The sequence below is a fragment of the Oxyura jamaicensis genome, chromosome 13, assembly GCF_011077185.1.
Source record: "Oxyura jamaicensis isolate SHBP4307 breed ruddy duck chromosome 13, BPBGC_Ojam_1.0, whole genome shotgun sequence".
NCBI classification, from domain to species: Eukaryota; Metazoa; Chordata; class Aves; order Anseriformes; family Anatidae; genus Oxyura; species Oxyura jamaicensis.
The window spans coordinates 18,885,573-18,898,448 of NC_048905.1; the positions used below are offsets into that span (position 1 = coordinate 18,885,573).

Sequence of the window (12,876 nt, forward strand, 5' to 3'; positions counted from 1 at the left end):
TGTCACCATCAGTTTAGAACTCTGTTAGTCTTTTCAGATTTATAGTAGAGGAGCATTGTTTATAGGCTCAGGTTTAAATGAAGTTGCTCTTGAAACCTGAAACAGATTATTATTATGTGTTTGAGATATTTTGATACACCTCTGCAGTGATAGGTGTTCACTAGGTCTACTCATAATTGATGATCTTAAAAATCCTTTACTTGATTCTCTTTTTGAAAGTATGTTCATTTTAAACACAATGTAGGCTGCTAACCAGGGATCCCGGTTCAAAGACCGAAGACTACAGATATCATGGTACAAACCTAAGGTACCCTCCGTGTCAACAGAAATTGAGGAAGAGGAGCCTAAGGAAGAGGTATGAAAATGAAAATATGTTGATAAAGTTATCACTCTTTTAACAATCTAAAAGTTATGAGATCTTTTCAGATAGGTTTTTTGTTTACTGAAGAAATTCCATGAAATATGTTTCTGCAAGCCAGAAGCCTAACTGTTTTTAAATAGTCAGGTACAACTTCCATGCTTAAAGAAAGAAAGAAAGAAAAAAAAAAAAGAAATCCACTCTAAAAACTTAGATTTGTAAATTAAGATGATAAACATCACATTCTCACATATATGCATGCTGTTTATATTTTTACTTTATTAATTCTCTACTTTGGGATAAGTTCTGTATATTCTTAGATTGTAATTATGAACACTTTAAGGCTTTTAAAGGTTTTTCTGCCTAGGCATTTAACAGAAGCTTGTTTCAGAGAGGGTGGGTGGTTGTTTATTTCTGCTTCCTTTGAAGTTTGGCATTTTTCCCTTTTCTTGATGTGTGAGACTACTGTTCTTTCCCTGAAGCTTGTGGAAAATAGTTGTGTGCCTTTCAGTGAGATTTAGTGTAAACAAGAACCTGATGTAAAGAGCAACGGGGAGGCTGTGTTGTCATACAAGTTTCCTAGGATACAGCATGGAACTTCTTTGTTTAAAAACATTTTTTTCTTTATCTAGGAGACTGAAACCTCAGATTTATTTTTGCATGAAGATGATGATGATGATGATGAAGATGAGGATGAATCCCGTTCTTGGAGAAGATGAAACTTGATGTTGGAAATGTATAATTTTAGGAATATAGTTCAAGCTATATCTTTTAAACATTTATTTAAGAAAGTTGATGAGCCAAAAAAAGCTTTACTTTCTTTTCAAACCACAAGATTTAAAGTGAGCAAAGTTTGTTATAAATACATTTCAGATAGGAGCTGTGATGCCAAGCTAGCCAAAGGCCCAGTAACTTTTTACAGAATTATCAAGCTCACTGGGGTGGTGATTCTTTTCTATTTAAGAAGGTTAAAAAGAGAGAAAGAAAGTGAATATTAGTATTTTCCTGTCCTCTTTTCGTGTCACCTGTATTACCTTGTTTTGTTTTTTATAATGTGATTGATTTGTTAGCTTATAACTGAAAAGATGTTACAGGTTTTATTTAGCAATATTATAGGCTTGGGGGAAAGACACAAACTTTCATTAAATGTTATGAAAGAAAAAAATGCCTCATTTACTAATTGAAAAAGGTAGCATTTTATTTCATATGCAATCACTCACTGTAGAAATTATTTGTGGCTAAATTCATCCTTCATTTATTTAAGGATGTTTGAAGGCCACACAGTTTCTATATTCTGCTTTTTGTGAGAGGAAATGGAAAAAGTAATTCAACAGGTTATTACTATAATATTGTCCAGTTCACCCTGTTTCTTCAAATCCTGCTTCACAAAAACATCAACAGTGACACAGATTTGAGTGAGTGTTTGAGATTTCCTTCTGTAGTTTCAGTGCAGTGTTCAAATTTAAGTTATACTATTCATCTATTGCATCTCAGTATTTGTGAACGTAATGTTTTATGCTTTCCCCAAAAAGAACAAAATTGGCAGCTGCTCACCAGCCATTAGAAACTCTTCTTCCTTCCCTATTTTATTTATGTTCAAGCCAAATCTGTAAAGTGTTCAGAGCAAAATACTTTTTATCCAAAAAATGTCAGTCTGCTGCTCAGTAAGCCTTCAGAGTAGTGTTCAGACCTGTTTTGGGAATGTTAACCATTTATCTTCAAGTATAGATTTGTTCAGACACATTTAAAGTGAATACCATTAACATTCTCAGCTGCCTTATCACTTTACCATAAAAAAAAAAAAAAGGAAAAAGCAAACACGCACCAAAAATGGTGTACAATAATAGAAATTAGTATGACAAGTTTAGATACTTAAGCCATGTATCTTAACTGTTACGTGGCTTTTGCAGTTCATGAACATGTGTTATCTAGGAAGCATTTTCCTTAACTCTCTGCATTTGTACCGTACACTTTTCAGTACATTTTTTTGTACTTTTCTATACAAAAATAAAATGGTGCAAAAATGTGCTCCTTTTTTGAATAGTTTACCAGAATATTTGTCAGCAAATTCCCAACTGAAAAAAATTTGCATCAAGACCTCTAAATTTCAGTGGCTCTGAACTTAGCTAATGACATGGAGTTGAGCATGCCTTCGAGTTCACTGTTCCCGTTACCTTTTTGCTGTGGTGGAATATTAAAAATCAAAATAGTATATTTTTTTGTTTCCTTGTCAGTTGAAGGTAACATGCCTTCCAGTATTCTTCCTCTTCACATTAAAACCTCTTTATATAATTACGACTTTCCTGCTAATATTGAGGCTGATTTACATACATGAAGAAGCAAGGGAAAACCAATTCTACATACTTAGAATGTCTTGATTTTTCTCCCATTATCTCTAATGTTTTTTTAATGTCTGTGGCTCAGTCAGTGTATATTTTGAAAAATCCATTGCAGCAACCATATTTGAGTCCTGACAGTTTAAAAATGATAGAGGGAACAAAGGATTTATATATTTTTTTGTACAGAGTTTTTTCTTAAACTGTATAATTTTGTAAATATTTCGCTTTTTGTGTACTAAAACTACCAGCGTATAGATTTCAATAAGAACTGTTGTATTTTTGTATTTGGAAAATGAAAATTACAGTGAATGAATGAAGCTGTAAGAAAAATTGCAGTAGCCTTGACACGCGTAGAATGGGATTCCTTTTCATATGGTTTTAGCTCTAAAATGACACCTGATTGGCACACTGTGTTCAGGGACACTTGCCCTTTCCCACACGTTCTGGCTTTTCAAGTTGGGCAAGACAGGAAGTAAGCGACTGTGGTAGCTTTATTTAATGATTTTTGGAGAGCTTCACGTGATTATTTTTTTTTCCCTTTATAGTACACATTGGCAGGCTGACATAAATCCTCAAGTGACATCCCAAACATGATTTGTAAATGCTGAGGCACAAAAATGAGTTGTGCCTCTGAACTTAGCTTGTGTATTGAAAGCATACTATTATATTATTGGGGATTTATTGATGGGCAGCATAGCAGTATCTGACTTGTGGTGTTTAAGGAGTAGGAAAGATGTTTGAAAGTGACCTTCATTTTGCCAAAGCTTATCTCCCTGTACTTTAGGGTGTATGTACTAGGCAATATTAAACTGTTCTGGTTTTTTTTTGCGTGTGTTTTCTGTTTATTTTAATAAGTAACATGACAGTACAGCTTGCTTTATGGTAACATTTTATTGTGAAGTTAATGAGCTTCAGAGAGTACGTTAGATAGAACTTAAAATCAACAGTGGAACTTCTGTACACCTGCAAGTGTATTTACAGGAAATGTATAGTAAGATGTTGCCAGTCTAAGCATAGTGTATGAACATTGAAAGTGTATGTGATAGGAAAAGAAATTAACTGCTGTGTAGAATTATACTTACCTCCCTTTCATTATTTAATTAAGCTAAGCAAAAAGAACAAAAGCCCATCAGTTAAAAGGATAAATATGAAAACAGTTGCCTGCCTATTGTGGAAAATACACTTTTTTCCTTAGCAAAATCATGTGAAAAGGAATAAAGTTCCTCTTGGTGTATAGTAAACTTGTACTATAGTTTTTACAAAATTGTGAACTTGTGTAATAGTATAATAGGAGATATTGTTGAATTTCTAACTGTTTATACATTTAAATTCATATATGTAATGTTTGTTTTATTGATTACAATCTGAATTTCTAAGATGCATGTTGAATTTTTGCAATAAAGATATACTATGGAATGGTTCAAGATTTAGAAAAAATGAAAACTAACTTAAATAAATTGGACAGCAGAACCATTCAAAAAAAAAATACAATTATCACAAAAAGAGCGTTATCACTTTTTTTCCTGGAAGTATGTGTGAAGGGTTATTTATTTGTGGACAATGCAAGTAAGTTGATTTTGCTTAATAGTGAATGTTCATGAGTAATTGCTGAATCAGCTAGGAGAAAAATCAAGTGCTTCAGTGCTCTGAAATGGTGCAAATTAAGGTAGCTAACTTGTTGGGGAGAAGACACCGACAATACACCCTAGTCATAATTAACTGGGAGTGGAGTTCCAGTAAAGACTGTTATGTTTTAGGGAAGGTTCAAAATTCTAATATAAAAAGAAAACTGTTTTACAGATTACAGTGGATTCCATGGTCTCTTTTACTGATTTGCGGTATCACTGGGTTATTGAAAATAGTGTGTGCAAAACCAAAATTGTATAAATGCAATCTTTAACCCCTTAGCATTTTGGTCTGAAAATTAATTTATTCTTTTACTCTATTTATCATTAACATGCTTCTTTAGTAGTTTCTCTTATTCCCTTCAATCTTGTTTTCATGAAAGTAAACATTTGTGATCTTTTCTTATACTTTTCTCACTTTTTTTCTAACTTGGATTGTTGGTGTGCTGCTATCAGACTTTTGAAAACAGATTAAATGTTTCACAGGGATGTGATTTTCTCCCCCTCCCCCCTTTCTTCACTGTGCTCATTTTGAGGAATAGGGGAGGAGAGGAAAGAACCTGCTAGTCCGTTTAATTGCTGTGATTGTTCTCTCTCTCTCATCTCTGTGGTCTGTAATATAAATGTTTTAAAACATGAAGTGGCTTTTCTTTATAGTAGAACAGAGTTCTTATGATAAACCTATGCCTTTTGGACATTTTTTCATTGTCAATAATTGAATTTTAGAATCCTTCCACGGTCCACTTTCCTGTGTATAAATAATCAATAATCACCAAATTATCCTCATTATTCTGCAACATGCAATAAAATCCTTAGAAGAAATTGAGTTTTTTTTAAAAAAAAAAAAAAATGTTTCTATATGATCAAAATTAATAGCAAAAAAAATAAAATCAAGAAAGAATGATAGCATTTTCTATTTGTGTACGTATGTGGCTTTAGATTATTTTTTCCCCGCCTTTTTCAAATATTTAAATTTTCCCTATTAAAGAAAGAACTATGTTTTAGTAGGGTGTGACAAAAGCAATGGAAAGGAATTTCAGCCATTTTGAAGAAAAAAAGATATGCCAAGTAAAACTACTTTAGCTGAACAAATACATAGAGGTAAATTGTTGCTCTAATTATTAGGCCAAGAACCTCTTTATTAGTTACACTTATGTCTGTATGAAGTTCAGTAATAATTGTATATAGAGAGGTTTCCCAAATATAAAATAAAATACAATTTTAATTTTTCTTGAAACCTGGGATGCAGTTCTGTCATGTGTAGCCAATGCAGTAGGTGGTGTAACATTTTTCTACTTCCTTCTTGTCAGGAGTACTGACACAAGTGTGCTGTTGAAAATGGAGAAATGGATTTGTCTGGTGCTGGCCAGCGCCGTCACCAGCTGACAGCGTACCCGCGTCCCACTCCGGCCGTCTGAGCAGTGTGTTACAGAACGCGGGGACTGAAATCTCTCCTTGAGGAGAAAGCGATGAGAACCTGATGAGAACCTCAAGCCTTTCTTAGGTGTAAGGACTCTGTAGGCAGTTAAACCAAGTGAACCGTGCCTTTTATTACTATTCCAGTTCCTCTAAAGAACACTTAGATGTACGTGCACTGCTGTTTTTTTGCATTTGTTTACTTTTATGATGGATCCACAGTTGCGATGACCAATGTGCCACTATTGGTTTCACTAGAGGTTTTTCTCATTTTTCCTCAGAATTGCCTCCCTAGTGTTTCCAGTTGCTGCTGGTTAATTTTAAGGTAGGTTGATCTGTGCTAGACCCTGGGCTTGTGGCTCTGCAGGTGGGAGCCAGATGTGGGAAGCCACTGAGGGGCCAACAGTGAGGTGCTCAGCATCAGGTGCTCGGCGTCGGGTGCTCACCCCGTGTGGCCAGCTCTGCGGCAGCCACCCAGTTCAGCGGCTCCCGGAAAAGTGCCCTGAGGTGCAGACGTGCCCTGAGGTACGGGTGGTGCAGGCAATGGAAAGCGCCTGCGGCCAGGAAAGTGTTCAAAGGGCTCTTCGACCTCCATCCGGGGGCCTTCTGTTCAGCTGTAGGAGCCAGGTGTAAACGGGTGAGCCGTGTAGGCTGGAGGACCTCACCTGGCGTTCGTGAAGCTCCCCTGCAGAGGGCAGGAGAAGGCCGGGAGCTGCTCCGTGGCACCCGAGGTGCTTCAGCATCCCTCGGGTGTTCCCCCCGTTGGAGACGGACGCAACCAGCAGTTAAAAGCTCCAGAACCTAACGCTCATCTGAACTTGTTGTTAGAAATCTGCATCATTAGGTGTCTGAATATTGTAAATATCGGGCCTGAGTTCACATCACTCGGTTAAAAGTTCCACAGCTGGACAAACGGAGCGTTACCCCTCTGCGGCTGGTCCCAGGCCTGCACATAGGAAGCTGCGCCCCGCAGCATCCCGATAGCTGCTTTGTCTGAAGCTGTGGGGGTTTGCTCCTAACAGGGTGCAGTCCAAGGTTTATTTTCTAATAAAACTGTGAGCATGTTACATCGACATTCGGCTGCTGGAGCTCATCAGTTTACAGTTTTTCCACTTACAAGTCGGGGGCCAGCATTTTCCTCCATGTTCTGAAGTTACAGGTGTCTGGTGCCTGCGCTCCTCCGTGCCCTCCTCCCACCCGGCGCCTGCCCCACAGCATTTTCACTGCCCTCTGCTCATCCCCGTTGAGGCTTCTGGGGGTTAATCAGGACCTTCACGATAAGGATGAAGGGCTCGGCCAGTGTCTAACGCCGCCTGATGAATGGTGAGTACAGCCGGTGTTCTCAGGCCCCTGTCAGGCAGGGGCGCCTCGTTTGGTGCTCTGAGCACGCCCGACGCAGGCCCACCATGGCCACCATGGCGCGTGCGGGCCCACGGGGCCTGCCCTCCCCTGCTGGCTGCGTTGGTTTTTGTGTCCTATGGACCTTGAGCAGCAGTGACCGGGGGGAGAGGTTTCCAGAGGGACGCCTGCTCCTATCCCCTGCCCATCCAGGTCCGTGCAGGCTTGCAGAGAGGCGAGTGCAGCATCGCTGCCAGCGGGCTGGTTTGTGTCTGGAGTCTCACTCCCAGCTTCATCTGTCCCCGCCGGCACAGCGGATTGCATCTCTGGGGAAGAGGGATGCAGAAAATCTTATCGGGAGCTGTGTAACACAGGATTTATGTTAATCCCAGCATAAATATATTTTAAAGCAATATCTTCCGTGACCCTACCAATGTTCATCCACAAAATCTAACGCATTTTACTGTGATTTGTCTGCTTGCTTTGTTTTCAATTTGATCTTACATGCGCTTTCACAATAAGAAACTTAGTTATGACAATACAGATTTTTATATGCTGCTGCTGTGTTTTTTCAATATTTTCTTCCTTGATGTCTTGTTTTTAACCCTGGCATAAATTGAAAGGTTATAAACTTACTCAGCTATGATCTTGCAGCTTTCATATGACCCAAAAATTGTATTAATAGAAAAAGCTGATGTTGTGGTTTTTAAACTTGTGATTGCACAAATATTGAATATTGCACACATGAGGCAGGGCTCTTTTGACACTGCAAGAAATGATAATTTTCACTCTGGCCACCTCTCAAAAGAAGAGTGGAGCACGGCAGCAGCAGCTTTCCTCTGCCACACCGTTGGGCTGGGTTGCTGGTATCGTTGGTCTTATTTGTTCAGGAGCCGAACCTCCTCTGCTCTTTGCCTTGGTCGTGTAAGTGTGGTAAAGCTAGGACTGCTGCACTCCACGGGACTTCTGAGGTAACTGTAGTCTATCTAGTCTGTGCATGTTATACTGGTAGCCTTAAAGCACTTCTGCTCCGTGATTTATTTAAATGGTAATAAATTATACATTTCTGGCACTTTAGTAATTCATGTGAAAATTATTTGGAGTCAACTCAATATAATGTACCTCTGTGTGGTCTCTGGTGGCTAAAGATATGTCAAACAATTTCATCCACTCTTCGTTTTTGCTTTTTAATGTGACTTTGGGTTATCTGTAGGTCAAAGAAAAGTGATGAGGACTTCTCATCAAGCAAATTTCCAACTTCTGATGCCCATATTACAGAAGTATGAATCGGGATAGAAGTATATGTACTTTGAAACGTATTTAGGTCTATAAGAAAGTAATTTTAACATTAGCAATGCAAGCCTTTGCACAGTTTGGGCCTGAGCCTCCTTGCTTACTCCACAAGCAGCTCTGCGGAGCACAGACTGTACAGAGAACAAAGGCTTCCCCCTCTTCCTCTGCCAAGCGCTGCTGCTGCAGTGAAGCCCCAGCACCACTGCCCTCCTTTCTGAGGGTAGCAGTTGGTGTGGTGCCTTTTGGGACTGTTGCAGAAGTCGGGAGGAGGGACAGTCACCCTTGGAGGCAGCCCAACAGGGAAAGCAGACCCTGCTGTGCCAGCAGGGCTGGCGGCAGCGGGAGGTGCGAGTCTCGGTGCTGCCTTGGTCGTTGCTGCTGAACCTGCTTCCACATAGGAAACAAGCTCCTGCCCATGGTTACGCCTCAAGATGCCTGCGTGTTGCCCTAGGCATGCTTCTTACACTGCTCTGCTTCAGTGAGCTGCCGTTAAACACTTCTCTCAGTTGTCTGAGCTCTTACTGGCTTTGAGAGGAGCCAACACCTCCTCTGCAACTTCGCGGCTCCCTGGGAGCATGTTTGTGGCAACCCCCAAGTATAAATATTCCCTGGAAATCTAACGTTTCTGTGCAGGAAGCATAAAGTTTTCCATAGGAGGTGGCACGGCAGCACCGCTAAGCCAGGCGTGGCTGAAGGTACGGGCAGGTGGGGGTTGGCTTCCAGGCAGACCCGTGGGGACAGCGGCAGCGCAGCGCGCGGTGGGGAGCTGCGCAGCGCGGGGCTTTCCCCAGTCCTTCAAGCAGAGACGTTTTGTGCTCTGTGCCTGTGCCTGGGCTGCAGGGTAGAAAAGTCTGTCATGAGCTGAATTCTCCAAGCTCAGCTTGTTACCTGTCAGCCTGAGGAGTTCTTATACGTGGCTTGGGCTTCTTTGAACTGAATTCCTCCTAAAGGGAAGGGGCTCCTGGTCTGTTTCTGATTCCTGCTCCGTGTGAATTTCTTCTTCCTTAGTCTGTTTGTTCAAGCAGCGGAGGTGTGTGCTTACCGGCTTGAAAACTTCAGCCTGTCACTGCTCGCGTGGAAAGGTCAACACGGGAAGTTCTGCTGAGACTTACTTTTTCTTTAACTATAACGTGGCCGCTGTGTGTGTTACGTGATATGGAGTACTAGGTCCGCTTTGCAGTCAAAACATTCTTTAATTTTTCTAGTTACGTGCAGATTATCAGGAGCTGGTACCTGCCCCACAGTTTCCTTTCATCATAGGCCTGTCACTGCTGCCCCAGTACCAGTGCTGCCTGGTATGGACGTGGCATTAAACCAACAAGCGGGGACAGCAGCAAAGTGGGAGCAGCAACAAAAGAAAGGTGGGAGCAAAATCACATCAGTGCTACACCAATGTCTCTGAAATTTCTGCGCTATGTACATTTATATATACATCTAAAGGTGTACACATTTACACACACGAGTATACATGCCTTTAGATATTTGTATGTGTTGTGTTAGGTGGAGTGGGGCAGACCTCGTCGGAGAGGGACTGACCTGCAGGAGCGCAGGCGGCGTGTCCCGGTGGCAGGAGCCCACGTCCTCGCGCACGGCCAGCCTGGCCCCGCAGCCCCTGCACCCCCCCGAGCTGCAGGCAGCCATGCTGCAGGGAAGGACGGTGCAGAGGGGTGCGTGTTCACTTTTGGGAAAGATAATATTTTCATCCCGGCACGCGACTCAGCAGAAGAGTTTGGGAAAATAGGCAGTGAGATGGACCTCCCACAAAAGGATTATTTTTTTTATTTCTTTTATAGAATAGTGAGAGAATTTGATGGATGAGGTGAAGGGAAGATGCTCCAGCAGACTGCCTGGGCTGAGCACCTTGCAGGACCACGGCTGTTGGCATGGCCGGGGCAGGCCGGGCCACACACCGACGGCTCTGCCAGCCGGTGTTCAGCTTGGCAGTGAGCGACCACTGTGCAAGCGGGCTTGGTCTTCAGGGCAATTGGATAAAACAGGCGTGGGCTCATGACTACCGGAGTGCTTTCGGCACAAAGACAATAGCTCCAGAAGCAGGAAGGTCTGAAAACGCTGCACGGACAAGTTCTATGCTGATGTATTGCGACTTAGATTTCAGTTATCTCCTGGCATCACAAACCGGGTTATGTCGCTGTTCCCCCGGCCTCCTCTGCGTGTGCTCACCGCCAGGGAGCACGGCTGCGTGTTTCCAGTGAGCAGGATACCCACCTGCTTTCCAGTCCCTGCTCTAGTTCATGTCAACATATTTCTGTCCAGTGCCAAGGGCCAGTATGCATTATTCCAGAATGGTTTGTAGCCTGGTCATTTTGGTGATCTCAGGGTTTTACAGTGTAGGCTCAGCTCCCTGTAGGTATGAAGGAAATTAAGCATGAGCACCCGCGTGCTGGGTGGTTTAAGATCTCAGGTAGAGGGAAGATGACACCTCTAGTAATTTTAAGAATTTAGCACATGTTCAGTTTTAAGCTTCTCCCTGCAAATACATTTATGCTGAATGTGCTCATAAATTGCCAACAGATTGATCCTGACCAAAATTCTACATTTGGTGTGTTTCTTTTTGCAGATAATAGAACTGAGTGGCATTTTTTACAATCACCCATACCTGAAAATAAATCAATACACATGTCCAAGGATTTGCACTGCAAAATCCTTGAGATGCTTTGAGAAAGCTTCCTAGGGATTTCCGTAATGCTTTTTATGCATAAACTTTTTGCTGCTTTGGAAATATTTCTTGCCCATAGGGCTTTCTAGGTGGGGTGTTTTCCTCTAAATGTAAAGTCACTTAGGAACTTTTCTTTGCCTGATCACAACAAGGCTTCTTGGTAGGTTTGATAGGTGAAAAACTATGCAAGAAGCAAAGAGATGTCACGCAGAAGACGACATGCAGAGCTTCTAAAAATACAGTGTAACGCACGCAGCCGTAGAGCATCTGCGGTGGCAAAGGGAATTCAGCTGGTGTGTGTACAGCAGGCGCTGCCAGCTACATGGCCCTGCAGAGCTGCCTCTTCAATAAAACATAGCGAAGTGGCAGAGGAAACTTTGGCTTGTCAACACCGACACCGTACGTGGGTCCTGCTGAGGGAGTGTAGCTAACACATGCACGCTTTGGCCAGTGACAATTTGTTTTCCCCAAACTCTGATATAGCAGTTGGTGTGACTTATTTAATTAAAAATCCAGGAAATGTAAATGTAGAAGGGATGAGTTTAATGTCAGGTGACAGGATTTCTCCCCATCCCCCTCTGATTGTTACATTTTAATTTCAAATTTTAATGAAGATTTCAGAGAGCATTAATGTAAAAGGAACGTGAAGGCAGCACAAAGCTGAATAATTTTATAGAGCTACAGGGCATACAAACATCCACTACCTCTCAAAAATCCGTGCTCCTATAATTTTCAGCCTGTGGGCTATCAGTAGCTTTCAGGGGTGCAGATCTGGACAAACATTCCCTCCTGGCCACAACACGTAGTCCTCTGTGTGGAGGACTTCGTACAACTGGAACAAATTCAGAACGATTCCCAAGGTGCATGTGATGAAAAATTGTTTGTTGGAGCATAGGAGCAGGAATATGTTTTGGGTTTGGTCATTAAATTGATAACCAGCTTGTCTGGGGATCGTGGGAGCAAAGTGTGTTGCTTGCTGCAGCTACAGCTATGATATGGAGCCCGTGATATGCAGGCAGGATTTAAGCAGCTTGACCTGCTCCTTGGGCTAGTTTTAAGATGAAGAAATGCTGATGGAATTTCCAGCTGTGTTGGACGCATAGATGAGAGGTTTTATGGTACGGACAAGTCATAAAATCCCTTTGGTTTGTGAAAACTCATTGGTACTGAGGGTGTGTGTGAGGCTGAGTCCTGAACTTATGGTGCTTCAACACGATTTGCAATGTTTCAAAAGCCATTTAAAGGGGGGAGTGCAAAGCTTCTTTTCAGTATTCAAAAGATTTTTTTTCTTGTACAGAAACGTGTCGTTTTTCTTATCTTTGTTAATTATCATGGGTGGCCTATTAATAAAGTGAAAATATTTGTTCTTTCTAGCTTGTGGATGATGGCCAAAATGTGGTAAATATGAGGCAAATGGGTAATGTTGGAGGGAATGCCTGAGGACGCTAAACTGCTTTCTCTGACACGGTTTGCTTGAACTTGCTTGTTGTTTAATTTTGCCGGGTAGTGTAATTTCATGAGTTTTTCCACCGTACGCTCTCTGTGGCTCCTTTAGCTGGATGTGGAGGCAAACACTACTTGCTGAATCGGACGGAGGCTGCCTAGGAGTGTCTGCTTAAACACATGTTGAACAGTCCCCATGCTGCTTTTGTTCAAGCAATAAACAATCTCACAGAAACCAAAAGCACAGCTTCAGACCAGTGAATTTTGGCAAAGCAGGAGGATTCTAAGTCCTTTCTTGGCTACGTAATCTTTGCCCCTTTGAAGGATTTCCTTTTTAAATTTTGTTTAATGTCTTAAACTCTCGTCTGAAGGCAACTTGTTTTCTAT

General features: G+C 41.6%; 1 protein-coding gene across 5 annotated transcripts in view; it reads left to right on the top strand.

The window, feature by feature from the left end:
* Positions 1-4,183, top strand: part of RBM27 (RNA binding motif protein 27) — a 20,497-nt gene extending 16,314 nt beyond the window's left edge. For all 5 annotated transcript variants that reach the window (XM_035338648.1, XM_035338652.1, XM_035338650.1 and 2 more), the window contains 2 exons: positions 245-355; positions 991-4,183. In XM_035338648.1, coding sequence (XP_035194539.1) covers positions 245-355; positions 991-1,077 — 198 coding nt within the window. In that variant the 3' untranslated portion in view covers positions 1,078-4,183. The remainder of the gene's footprint in view (positions 1-244; positions 356-990) is intronic.
* The last annotated feature ends 8,693 nt before the right edge of the window (positions 4,184-12,876 follow it).